The sequence below is a fragment of the Elgaria multicarinata genome, chromosome 3, assembly GCF_023053635.1.
Source record: "Elgaria multicarinata webbii isolate HBS135686 ecotype San Diego chromosome 3, rElgMul1.1.pri, whole genome shotgun sequence".
NCBI classification, from domain to species: Eukaryota; Metazoa; Chordata; class Lepidosauria; order Squamata; family Anguidae; genus Elgaria; species Elgaria multicarinata.
In genome coordinates, this window is record NC_086173.1 from 162,507,714 (window position 1) to 162,521,867 (window position 14,154).

General features: G+C 44.6%; 1 protein-coding gene across 1 annotated transcript in view; it reads left to right on the forward strand.

The window, feature by feature from the left end:
* Positions 1-4,609: 4,609 nt before the first annotated feature.
* LOC134396488 (zinc finger protein 721-like) overlaps positions 4,610-14,154 on the forward strand; it is a 36,211-nt gene continuing 26,666 nt past the window's right edge. The window contains exons 1-6 of the mRNA XM_063123010.1: positions 4,610-4,658; positions 6,173-6,618; positions 8,075-8,611; positions 8,811-8,931; positions 12,929-13,014; positions 13,788-13,908. Coding sequence (XP_062979080.1) covers positions 4,637-4,658; positions 6,173-6,618; positions 8,075-8,611; positions 8,811-8,931; positions 12,929-13,014; positions 13,788-13,908 — 1,333 coding nt within the window. The 5' untranslated portion in view covers positions 4,610-4,636. The remainder of the gene's footprint in view (positions 4,659-6,172; positions 6,619-8,074; positions 8,612-8,810; positions 8,932-12,928; positions 13,015-13,787; positions 13,909-14,154) is intronic.

Here is a 14,154-nt window from a genome sequence, read left to right on the forward strand (position 1 = left end):
GTATGCAAGAAATGACAGTGGCGCAAACAGACAACCTTCACCCTCCCACAGGAGAAAATTGCAAAATCAATTTGGATCATTTTCATAGGAGTCTCCCCTAATTAACATGTATAGCTGTAAGGGAATCTCTTCATATGTTTTCTTGTTTATGTTGGTTGTAAGTTTTACGTTATACTCTCTTAATAAACTAAACTAAAATCACACGGGGGAAATGATGTCAATGTTCAAAGCAGGGCTGGGCAACTTTGGGATGACCGAGGACCATTTTCATGCCCTTAAGACAATGCAGGCCACAGTCTGAAGGCAAGCCAGAAACCAATGACATCCAATGCACCCAAAAGATCAAATCTGGTTTGATTTTCTTTTGCAGGGGGCTGTACTAGGGGGTGGCAGGAACTGAATGCAGACACTGAGCTACATGGGGGATTCTTGACTCAGCAATACTACAAACGAGAAGGATCTTGGAATTGTTGTAGATCACAAATTGAATATGAGCCAACAGTGCGATATGGCTGCAAGAAAGGCCAATGCTATTTTGGGCTGCATTCATAGAAGTAGAGCTTCCAAATCACGTGAGGTCCTGGTTCCTCTCTATTTGGCCCTGGTGAAGCCTCATCTAGAGTATTGTGTCCAGTTCTGGGCACCACACTTCAAGAAGGACGCAGACAAGCTGGAGCATGTTCAGAGGAGGGCAACCAGGATGATCAGGGGTCTGGAAACAAAGCCCTATGAAGAGAGACTGAAACATCTGGACATGTTTAGCCTGGAGAAGATTGAGGGGAGACATGATAGCACTCTTCAAATACTTAAAAGGTTGTCACACAGAGGAGGGCCAGGATCTCTTTTCAGTCATCCCAGAGTGCCAGACACGGAATCATGGGTTCAAGTGACAGGAAGCCGGATTCTGGCTGGACGTCAGGAAAAACTTCCTGACTATTAGAGCAGTACGACAATGGAATCTGTTACCTAGGGAGGTTGTGGGCTCTCCCACACTAGAGGCCTTCAAGAGGCAGCTGGACAACCATCTGTCATGGATGCTTTAGGGTGGATTCCTGCATTGAGCAGGGGGTTGGAGTCGACGGCCTTATGGGCCCCTTCCAACTCTATTATTCTATGATTCTATGATCTTCCCCCACCCTGAAGTGGAACGTAGAAAAAGCTTCCAGTTGGCTAACACTTCACATGGAAGAAACTACTGTCCCGGATTTCTTTGTCCTACGTCAATCACTCACACGACCACATGGCGTTCTCAAAAGCCAAGTGCTTTATTCATTTTCAAGTCAGAGCACCGTTGCAACAGTACCCAGCCTTGCAGGGAAGGGAACTAAACTCCGTCTTGAAGCCTCCTGCATTTATATTGCTATACAAATAACTAGCTATTCCCTCGCAGGCCCCCTCCCTTATCTTAGTAGAAAGTGAAATGCCAACAGTCTTCCTTTCCAGCATAGCAAAAGCTGTACACACCTGCCTTATCAGGAGGCACAGGCTAATTCGACCTCGGTTGCTATGAGCAACTCGCATTCCTTAGTGTGTATCAGAGGCTGGGCCTTTGTGCATCTTAAAATCTCTTACAATTGTTTGCAGCAGAAGCTATGCTTTAATAGAACATGTTAAAATCCATTACACTCTATAAAAGCATCGAGTGTGGAAAGCGCTTCAGGTAGTTCAGTAAAGTTAGACATATAAGGATTGATTTGGGGGTACATCATAAATCAGAGGCGAGCAACTTTGAGAAATCCAGGAGTCATTTATGCCCCCCAGACACCCCCATCAACATCATCATCATCATCCCACCTTTTTCCCAATTCTGGGACTCAATGTGGCTTTACAAATTAAAACATGTACAGTCAAAACATATAGACATATACAAAAGTTTAAAATATAATTAAACGTGCTGCAATATGAAAACATTTTAAAACGTTTAAAATATCCCCCCACCCCCAAAATCCAATACATAAACAATGCAAAGGCCTTCTGGAACAAAATGTTTTTGCTTGCCTCCGGAAGCAGACCAAGGAGGGAGCCAGTCTAGCTTCCCTGGGAAGGGAGTTCCAGAGCCCCGGGGCAGGCACTGAGAAGGCCCTGTCCTATGATTCCATCAAGCGTGCCTGTGATGATGGCAGGACTGCGAGAAGGGCCTCCCCTGAAGATTTCAGAGGACAGGCAGGCTCGTCACGCTGCACCTCACTCCCATGGGTGCTGACAAAAGGGACAAGTAAAAAAATACAACAAATTTAGAAACATTGCATCCGTATCTGCTATAAGAGGGCCAAAAATGGTCAAAATTAGCTTGCATGCAGGGGTCCCTTTCTCAGAGAAGAAGTGCTCTTTTCACTGATCAGATGCTGATTGGAGTTAAGGGCTTTTCTTTGCAGGGCGTTGGTGTGCGACATCAGGAAAAACTTCCTGACGCTTAGAGCAGTACAACCATGGAACCAATAAATGTAAATAACAACTAAAAACTTTTTTTTACAGTGTAAACATTTGCATTTACAATGTAAAAAAATGCTAAATTTCTCTCATTCTAGGCATATAAAGAGTGTCTTTCTTTCAGTCAAATGCAAAACTGAATTTAATCTGACTTTTATACTGTTAGTTTTACTCTACCCTGTGCCTGTTTGGTGCATTCTCTTCCCCTTATTGTTTTATAATGATTTTATTAGAATGTAAGCCTATGCAGCAGGGTTTTCTTTTTTATTGTTTTACTCTGTACAGCACCATGTACACTGATGGTGCTATATAAATAATAATAATAATAATAATAATAATAATAATAATAATAATAATAATAATCAGGATTTGAAAACGTTTGCTGAGGTAACAGTATAGCATGGACAGTGTGCGGATGCAGACTGCCCAGATTCCTGGCTTTGTGTCCTTCTTTCTGTGTAGCCTCTCATCTCCCATAGCTCTTTGTCTCGCTGTCTGTGAAGCCCCCTGGTTGCTTGGCTGGAACCTGATGCACCCAGACTTCAGAATGGGTGGGGGGAAGCGAAGGCAGTGGGAGGCTTCCTTTGGAGGAAACATGCCCTGGATTAGCGTGACCCTATGAAAAGGAGGACAGGGCTCCTGTATCTTTAATAGTTGCATAGAAAAGGGAATTTCAGCAGGTGTCATTTGTATATTTAGAGAACCTGGTGAAACTCCCTCTTCATCACCACAGTTAAAGCTGCAGGAGCTATACCAGAGTGACCAACTTAAAAGAGGGCAGGGCTCCTGCAGCTTTAACTGATGTGATGAAGAGAGAAGTTCACCAGGTTCCCCATATATACAAATGGCACCTGCTGAAATTCCCTTTTCTATGCAACTATTAAAGATACAGGAGCCCTGTCCTGCTTTTCATAGGGTCACCCTACACTGGATCACCATCTTAACAAGGAAGAACTGGGCATGTTTAGCCTGGAGAAGAGAAGATTGAGGGGAGACATGAGAGCACTCTTCAAATACTTAAAAGGTTGTTACACAGAGGAGGGCCAGGATCTCTTCTCGATCCTCCCAGAGTGCAGGACACTCTGATGTTTGCATTTGTAACGTAGATAGATATTTACTCCTGGTTGGTATATGTTTTTGTATATATACTTTAATTAACTGAATAATGATGTATTACACCTTTTGATTACACTTTGTATATCTGGATATACATAAGTTTTTTAAAGTATTTTTAGGTACATAAACTTGTAAAACGCCTCTATTTGTAAATATTATGATTCAAAGGACTTTTTTATTTATATTTTAGATAACAGCCATGAGGAAGAGCGCCGTTTGCGTTCGAAACGCGTAGGCGGCACCTTGGCACTGTAAATAAACTTTTGTAAATATTTCGTTTTGAAGATTGCCTGGTTCTACCTTTGCCTTTGGCTTCTTTTTATTCCCCCACTGGGTTTTCCTTGCTTTTGCACTTCAAGTTAAAGGAAGCCAGATTCCAGCTGGACATCAGGAAAAACTTCCTGACTGTTAGAGCAGTACGACAATGGAATCAGTTACCTAGGGAGGTTGTGGGCTCTCCCACACTAGAGGCCTTCAAGAGGCAGCTGGACAAGCATCTGTCAGGGATGCTTTAGGGTGGATTCCTGCATTGAGCAGGGGGTTGGACTGGATGACCTTGTAGGTCCCTTCCAACTCTACTATTCTATGATTCTAAGGAAGCCCCTGAGCGACAACGAGGCCCAGGGGTTTAGGGTTTTCCTAGCTGCCACATTGGTGCTCAATGGGGGATTAATCCCATGGAAACGGGATTGCAGGCTTGGATTCCCAGGCAGAGAAAAAAAATGCTGCTCGGCCTTCTAAGGGTTAAAGGAAGGGGAGATGGATTCCTAGAGAGGAAGGGAATGAAGGGGGAGGAGGGGGGAGTCCTCCAGAGCAAAAGCACCGCCCCATCTTGCTTGGTCTTTGGCGAGCAGCTGGAGGCAGCAAAGGGCGGCTGCGAGGAGGCCGGAGACGATTCCTACATCAGCCCGGAGCCATCCGGAGTGAGGATCTGGACCCCCTTCTGCGGGGGGCGGTCGGGGGGGGGGAGACTGGCCGTTTACCCACCCACCCCCAGCAGGATCCGGTGAGCCCCCCCCCCCCCGTCTCGCCCCGTGTGCGTCTGGATGCAGGAGCTCCAGAGAGCTGCACTGGGAGACCCGAGTGGGAAATGCGAGGCAGGAAAGCGAGAGGTGGGTAGGAAGACCCCCACCCCCAAGTGGAAAGGGGGCCAGGCTCACCTTCCCCAATCTGGCGCTCTCTAGCTGGGTTGGACTACAACTCCCAGCATCCCCATGCTGGCTGGGGGGATTCTGGAAGCAGTAGTCCAATATTTAGGGAAGGCTCCAAATTGGGGGGGAAAGGCAGGGAGGCCTCAGGGCGGGAGGAGCTGAGAAGGGAGAGCTAAATAATAACAATGATGATGATGATGATGATGATGATGATAATAATATAATGCCCTGCCCTTCTGTTCCCTCACCTTCACTCCCTGGGGAAATGGCCCCTGCAGCTCTTTCTGATTAGAATGAGATCCTGTCTTTAGTTGAAAGAGCTTGGCTTAGTTCAGGATTCCCCCCCTCCCCCGGCTGCCCTGTTTTATCTTCACAACAACCCTGTGAGGTAGGCCAGGAGAAGAGTTCGTGTCTTCTGGTCCAAGATCAAAGCATTGTATCTAGCGGTCATCCCACAAAGCTCTAGACCTCACTGGGTCCAGAGATTTCCCAGGACTCCCTCAAACACCAGGGCCAGATCTACACCTCCTGTCAAATTGTTATGAATGTGGAATAAAAAGCACTATGAAAGCCCCAACCATTATCAGTGCACTTCAATACTGCTATAAAGCAGGAGTGCAGATTCAGCCCAGCTTGTATAACTAGAGAAGGCAGTAGCTGATACAAACAGAACGCAGACAAAATAGTGCACAAGGCACACAACTACTATAATATAAATGTTAAAGACAAAGACGGGGTGAACAGTTATAACAAACCGAAGGTTTTATAACAAGAACAAAAATTCAACATTATTGTAACAAAAACAATCTTTAGCAGATAACATAAAAATTATAAACAATTGCAAGGTTGTAGATTTTCAGTAACAATAATATTGAGACGTGGATAGATCTCTTCAATATTTCAGAACCTAATAAACAATACAACATAATGTGGTTACAGTAAGAATTTACAGTGTATAAGTTTCTTCAGTGCACATGGACCTTTTTTAACAGGCTACCGGAATATAATTCCTGTTTTCGCAAATTAAAAATCCAATCATAAAATTGTTGGTGTGACAAGTATTCAGTTTGTTGTAACAAGTGTTTAACTCGCTTACGCCAAACTGAATACTTCTCGCACCAACAATATAATGTTTGGATTTTTAATTTGTTTATGGAATTTTATCTATTATTATTTCTTTTCAGTGTTTCTGAGGAAGCAACACAGGAAAACAGGAATTTTCTGCCATATATACCTAAAGAACTTGCCCATCTTTACATTTAGCTTGGGGGAGTGAGGGTCGCCATTTGCTGTTCTGTCTCATTCAGCAAAACTTCTTGGGCTGGCACTGGTAGGAGGCAATCCTATGCATGTTTACAGAGAGAGAGAAAATCGTGAAACTCCCAGCATGCCCCAGCCACATGCAAAACATGGTCATGCCTTAATTAAGGGTGTTTATAAGAGCTCCTTCACAGAACGTCTTCTTGGCTTTGCAGGCCTTGGTCTCCCCGCTGACTTGGGCAGTCTTTGCCAGAGTCCGGCAAAAGAAGAACGTGATTCTTTGGCAATGTTGGAGCTCAAAGTGAAGATGGAAGAACAAAACTTTTCTGGCCCTGAATTAGGAAAATCCCAGGGTGAAAACAACCCCAGCGCAGCTGTACAGAGCCAGCGCTTCCAGCATTTCTGCTACCACCAGGCCAACGGACCCCGAGAGGTTTGCAGCCGACTCCACCATCTCTGCCGCCAGTGGCTGAAGCCAGAGCAACACACCAAGACTCAGATGCTGGACCTGGTGATCCTGGAGCAGTTCTTGACTGTCCTTCCCCCAGAGATGGAGACCTGGGTGAGAGAATGTGGTCTGGAGACCAGTTCCCAGGCAGTGGCCGTGGTAGAAGGTTTCCTCCTGAGCCAGGCAGTGGACAAGAAGCAGAAAGAGCAGCAGGTGAGAGCGTTTCATCCTGATCATTACAAAGGGGCTGATAATATTTTCAAGAATAAAAATTAGTGCCATGTCGAAGATATCTCCCACATTTTCCCCACAGTTCTCCTTCAGTTTTCAGTTTGATAGAAAAGGACTTGCTTTCAAAAAGAAATTCAATGTTGAAGAATATTTCAGAGAAATTCTCATGGCTTGGGATTGGTGTTAACTTAGCGGTATGCTCAAGTGTCCTGTTTTTCATTCTGTAATCATCTCCCCAGCAGCCTGTAACCTCCTTGACTTAGAATCATGGATGAGTTGAGTTGGAAGGGGCCTACAAGGCCATCGAATCCAGCCCCCTGCTTAATGCAGGAATGCACCTTAAAGCATCCCTGACACATGGCTGTCCAGCTGAAACTTGAATGCCTCCAGTGTGCCTACACCAATTGCTGGGGAACATTTTTATTTAAACTGACTTTCCCTCACTAACCATCCATGGTTTTATTGGCACATATATGTCTTGTAAATATATAATTTAAATTGCCTTTAGCTGTTTAAGAAAGGAAAGGAACGTCTTGTGCAAGCGCTGAGTCATTACTGACTCCTGGAGGGACTCTTGGAGTTTTCTTGGCAGGCCTTATAGCGGGGTGGTTTGCCGTTGCCTTCCCCAGCTGTTATTCCCTTTCCCCCAGCTAACTGGGTACTCATTTTACCGCCCTCGGGAGGATGGAAGGCCGAGTCAACCCGAGCTGGCTGCCTGAAACCAGTTTCCGCTGGGATCGAACTCAGGCCATGGGGAGAGTTTCAGCTGCAGAAACTGCTGCTTAACCGCTCTGCGCCACACGAGGCTCATTTTTTTTACATTGTTTATATTGTTTAAATTTTTCTAGATTAAATTTTTAAGACTCTTTTTATGATATTGTGTTTTGTATTTTTATGAATTATTGTAAACTGCCCAGAGAGCTTCGGCTATGGAGGGGTATAGGTGATGAGCAGGGGGTTGGACTCGATGGCCTTGTAGGACCCTTCCAACTCTGCTATTCTATGACTCTATGATGATGATGATGATGATGATGATGATAATGTAATACATCCACACTAACATCCAGAAAGCAGTCATGCTTAAAACATGCTCAATTGTTAGGAAAATCCTGAATCAGTAAAAGCCAGCATGACTTGGCAAAGCCCATCATGTCTGTCTAGAAAATCTGTCAGGAGTGAGAAAAGTGGTAGTGGTGATTTATATGGATGCAGAAAAAGCTCCATCGGACACCAGGCAGAAGCAGCTTACCAGGTAGATGAAGCAGGAGGGTGCCCCATGCTGCCCCACACTTATCTCTAGTGTCTCTTTGAGTCATGCTATTTGCCCTTTATGCAGAGAAAGAAGCCAATCTTGAGCTGGAATCTGATTGTAGAACATGATCCCACCTCAGGAGTCATCATAATGGCTCATTCATTGAACCTCCTCTTGGTTTTGCAGGCCTCGGTCTCTCCCCTGACTTGGTCAGTCTTTCCCTTAAGGCAGAATCCGGCTGAAGAAGAAAGCGATCCTCCGTCCATGTTGGAGCCTGCCTTGGAGCACAAAATGAAGACAGAAGGACAAGACCTCGCTGGCTCTGAGTTAGGAAAACGCCCTCATACCATTCAGGTTGTGAACAGTGGGGAATTCTGGGGGGAAACCATGCAGAAGGTCCAGGGTACCCTCAATCCAGATGCAAAGGTCAAAGGTTCAAGCAAAGGTCAAAGCAAAGGTCAAAGGTTCAAGCGCTTTGGCTACCATGAAGCCGAGGCCCCCCGAGAAGTTTGCAGCCATCTCCGCAATCTCTGCCGTCAGTGGCTGAAGCCAGAGCAACACACAAAACTCCAGATCCTGGACCTGGTTGTCCTGGAGAAATTCCTGACTGTCCTGCCCCCGGAGATGGAGAGCTGGGTGAGGGAATGTGGAGCAGAGACCAGTTCCCAGGCGGTGGCCCTGGCAGAAGGCTTCCTGCTGAGCCAGGCAGAGGACAAGAAGCAGGTGAGTGTTTCATCCTGGCAAGTTCAAAAGGCTGAGACTATTTCCAAGGATAGCGTAAAAAAATCCCCACGAATTCACTTTTTTCTTGGAAATCATTGGAGGAGGGGATGGCTCAGTCCTACTCATGACTTGTCCTGTACGATTTCTTTCCCTGTCTGCCCCCTGCCCTGTGTGATCCTCTCTGCCCTTTCCGGTGCAGGACCTGTTCGCCAAAAGGGCCACTGATATCTCCGAGGCACAGAAGGCTCCATCAGGACCCAGTCAGAGGCCGCTGCTGGAGTGGATCTTGCAGGAGGGTGACGGAGGGACTACTTCACTGGGTAAGGATTGTGGAGGCATTTTTCCAGTGTGCCTAAAATATGTAGGCTGCTTTTATGTCCCCCTGAGACTGTGGGGAGGAAGGAGTTGTCTAAGCATGTATGTATCCCAACCAGCACTTAGATAGGGTGACCATATGAAAAGGAGGACAGGGCTCCTGTATCTTTAACAGTTGCATAGAAAGGGGAATTTCAGCAGGTGTCATTTGTATACATGTCACACCTGGTGAAATTCCCTCTTCATCACAACAGTTAAAGCTGCAGGAGCTATACTAGAGTGACCAAATTTAAAAGAGGGCAGGGCACCTGCAGCTGTAACTGTTGTGATGAAGAGGGAATTTCCCCAGGTCCTCCATATATACAAATGACACCTGCTGAAATTCCCTTTTCTATGCAACTGTTAAAGATACAGGAGCCCTGTCCTCCTTTTCATATGGCCACTGTAACTTAGAGAAAGGCAATATGGGGAGAGGGATTGAGTTACAAACACACACTGATATATCAAGTATTGGAAACTCAGCGTGAAACTATACAGTATCTTCAAACAGAGGAAAAGTGCAAGATTTATTGACCAGTCCGTCTGACATCAATACCTGGAAAGATTCTCGAGCAGATTATACATTCATTTTTTGATGGGGTAATTTTTTTTTTTTACTTGATTTGAGAAATGCTATGGACGTATTATACCTTGACTCCAGCAAGTCTTTTGTCAAATTGACCCATGATGCTGTGTGGCTGCACACACACACACAAAAGGCAAATGTAATTGTAGGTTACATCAGTAGAAGTATATTTTCAAAATCACAGGCTTTTCCACATCGGTCAAATTTACTTTGAATACTGTGGACATCACACTTAAGAAGGATTCTGATAAGTTGGAATAAGTTCAGAGACAAGAAGCTTAGACCTATAAAGAAAGATGAAAGGAACTGGGTATATTCTTCCTTGAGAGGATTGAGGGACGGAATATGATAGCACTTTTCAAGAACTTAAAGTGTTGTCACATATAAGAGGGCCACAGCCTGTTCTTTCTCATTTATTTTATTTATTATTGCATTTATATCCCGCCTTTTTTCCTCCAAGGAACCCAGGGCAGCATACATAATCCTCCTCTCCGTTTTATTCTCACAACAACAACCCTGTGAGGCGGGTTGGGCTGAGAGCCTGCGACTGGCCCAAAGTCACCCAGTGGGTTTCCATGGCCAAGTGGGGGACTAGAACCCGGATCTCCCGACTCCCAGTCTGACACTTTAGCCGCTACACCACACTGGCTCTCTTACTATCCAAGACTGAAGGACGCAAAATAACAGGCTTATGTTACAGAAAGGCAGATTTCAGGCGAACATTAGATTTGTTTAGATTCTGTGGTGGTTTTGCCCCCATTAATTTTTTTTCCCCTTTGTAACGCTGTGAAAAGAAGTCCTGTGTTTACAACTGTTGTTGTTCTGTAATGTTTACTTTGCATGACCCCTGAGAGGCAGTAATATATCGGAGTAGGCCCGAGGCCTTTACTTCGTTACTGTCAGAGGCCCGTTAGGAGTTGCCTAGCGATGTTCTGAAGCGGAAGGGAGGCGGGGGAGAATCACGTCAAATATCGTGAGATGGGGCCTGGATCCGAGGAACTTTGTTGTGCTTGGTTGGATGGAAAAGAGCAGTTGGGAAATGACATTTAAGGAGTCACAGTTGAATTTCGTTAATCTGAGGAGAAGGTCTGCTAGTTTTTGTGGGTTTTTTGGAAAGACTTTTGCTATTCCTTTCTTTCTTTCTTTCACTTATATACCGCTCCCATAGCCGGGGCTCTCTGGGCGGTTTACAGAAATTCTAAAATTAAGATAAAAACGAGTATACAAAATTTAAAATTCTAAAACACAGAACATACACACATAAAGCATTAAAAACCGTTAAAAAAACTAAACATTGGGTGATTAAGATGTGCCGCCATATGCCTGAGCAAAGAGGAAAGTCTTAACCTGGCGCCGGAAAGATAGCAGCGTTGGTGCCAGGCGAGCCTCGTCAGGGAAATCATTCCATAGTCTGGGGGCCACCACCGAAAAGGCCCTGTCCCTCATTGCCACACTCCGAGCCTCTAAGGTCCAACCAGGACCTTAGATGTTGAACGTAGTGACCGGGTATATTCACGTCGGGAGACCCTTTCCATCAGGTATCCTTCTCTGAGGGATAACCTTAGCATGTCTAGTGAAGTTCATGACTAGGTTGCTGATGGCTGTATTATACCAGGAACTTGCCCTACAATCTTGCCAGCAGAAGGTTATACAAACAGTCCGTAAAAAGCAGCCAAATAACAGGAGGAGCTTTGGGAGTCAGAGGAAGACGGCACCCATAAACTGGACCTGCTTGCAGATGTTTTTAGCTGGGGAAGTTTAGGGAATTTGGGTTGAAGTTTAAAAGAAAAACCATTAAGAGCTTCTTTGCATCAACAGTGTCTTCTACGAAATGTCACTAAGCAGTCTTTGGATTTTAACAATTTTATTATTTTCTATAAAGAAATAGGAAAAAAAGACAAGCAAAGAAAGGAAGCATAACAGAACATCCCATACTTAACTAACAATATAATACACTACATCTAATAAAAATACATATACAAAACATATAAGGCCATATTCCATTTGAGGCAGACATATAGGCTGTCAATAACTTCACTTTAGCCAGCCCAGTGTTATGTAAAGACCACAGATTATATATAAAACCTACAAACAAATAGATAATTCTTTTGCAACTCTTGTATATACTCTATCAGAGGTTTCCAGTCCAATATGAACGAGGTTGTTGATTTTCCTCTTGCTAATGCCGTAAGTTTGGCCATCTCCGCCATCTCCAAAACCTTAAGCAACCATTCCTCCGTTGATGGTACTTGTATCTTTTTCCAGTATTGCGCATAAAGTAGTCCGGCAGCTGTTGTCATGTACAAAAACAACGTTCAGCCGTCTTTTGAAAACCCCAAAGTAAATATTAATAATCCCTCATGTACAAAATATACTTTCAGTACATTTCTTCTTTAATCATTCATCCGGTCTAAAGTGTTGGTGCCTGTCTCACGCCTTAGTCCAAGCTACTAGGAGGTTTTAAAGTATTCTAACGGAATTGGTGCCAGTGGAAAAGGGGCAGCTTGTGGAACTCTTGCGTTAGAGTGGCAGAGAGTTCTTTAGGCCCTGAAATATAAGCAATTGCTAAAAAATATAAGAAAGCCCATCAGTGCCCAGTGAAGGAGCAATTCCCCCATAGGTGGTGGTAGTATTAGGGAGAGGGAAATCGCCCCTTCCAGAATTCAGCATTTTGTTTTTTCTTGTTAACACCAGTTAACGTTCCCTGATGTTGTGGGACAAATAAAAGGAAGTACGTCTTCACACAGCACTTAGTTAAATTATGGAACTCACTACCACAAGATGTAGAGGATGGCTTTAAAAGGGGGTGGGTACATTCCTGGAGGAGAAGGCTGTCAGTGACTACTAGCCCTGATAGTTATGTGCTACCTCCAGTATCCGAGGCAGTAAGCCTGTATACACCAGTAGCTGGGGAACATGGGTGAGAGGGTGCTGTTGCAACATATACTGCTTGTTGGTCCCTGGTCGACAGGTGGTTGGTCGCTGTGTGAACCGAGGGCTGAACTAGATGGACCCTTGGTCTGATCCAGCAGGGCTCTTCTTATGTTCTTAAACACGGAATGAGCTGCTTTTCTCTACCCTGTTTTTATATTTGAGTCTCTTCTTCCATCCTCGTCTTCCTCCTCCAACAACTACATTTCTTTCCTGGATTTCAGGGTTTTTCCCTCTCAATCTTTTTTGGCTCAATCATCCCCCCCTTAAGGTTCTTTGCTACCCTTGCCAAGATCTAGGTTATGGCAGGTCTGCTGATACCTCCCTGTTGTGCATGGACGGTAGAGTTTGGGCTTCATATTTGCAACTACGCTTTGACTTGAACTAGAAATGAAATAGCGGGAAAGTAAAATGAATCTCGCTTTCACCTTTTGTTTACCTCACAGGAGATGGACAAAGGATGAGGAAAATACGTGTCAGCTCATCTCTTCATTGCGATCTGCTTGGAACAGTTTCTGGGAGACTGGATCAGGTAGGGCGCGTGATCAGTGAGGTGTTGTCTTTTCCTCCTCTGTAACTCCTGCACATCTACCTGGGCCTGAAAGAATCTGTCCTTGTTCCCTTTGCTCCTGTCAACATTGCCCACTAAGGAGATTGTGAATGCCTTGCATTAAGACTTCAATCTTGTAGAACCAATGTGATGGTATAATGCCAGCACTTCCCTGTTTTCACTGGCTGACAGTTTGCATCTCGACCCAATTCAAAGTCCTTCTTTTAAGCTTTAAAACCCTAAACCACTTGGGACCAGGTTACCTTAAGAAATATTTCCTGCATATTTACCTACCCTGACATTAAGGTACCCAAGGCGGGGGGCTACAAGAGAGAGGGCCTTTCCAATGGTGGCACCCTGTGTGTGGAATTCTCTTCCCATAGAGGCTTTCCTGGCGCCTCTGTTGTGGTCTTTCTGGCACCAGGTGAATCCGTTTTTATTCCCTCAGGCATTTTCAGAACTGATTTGGGTGCTTTTTTTTACTCTGGCCTTCTGCTGATTTTAATTTGGTTTGATAATATTGTAATGGTTTTATTCTTTGCCACTGCTATTACCTCAGAGTTATTCTGCACTATTTAAATGTTTGTGCTGGAGTTTTTCAGTTACTGCACACCACACAAAGAAATGGGTTATTGGGCGGTTTAAAACTCAGTAAATAAGTAAAATTTAATACATAGTGCAACTGTGAGCTACGTCATTTTCCTTTCTTATTGGGGTTAGAATTTTCTCCTCACATACGATGTTTCTTCTTTCAGGTGACCTTTGAGGAGGTGGCTGTCCATTTTAACCAAGGGGAGTGGGCACTGCTGGATCCAGACCAAAGAGCCCTGCACAGAGAAGTCATGGAAGAGATTTGTGACATCATGGCCTCTCTGAGTAAGGCTTTTCCTTCTTTGTTGTGATTGATAAATTCACTTTCCGAGAGCTAAAAGATAATTGCAGTCTCCTCCTGCACTCTTGCTACATTAGCGGGCATTAGTCTCCTCTTCCTATCTGGGTGGCTTCTGAGAACACTCTTAGTACATGGGCCTTCCTCACAGTGTCTTTGAGATGTTTGGTTGGATGTGAATGGCTGCTTCTTAGCTCACTTTTGGTGGAAGTGAAATTCCCCATGGCTCCAAT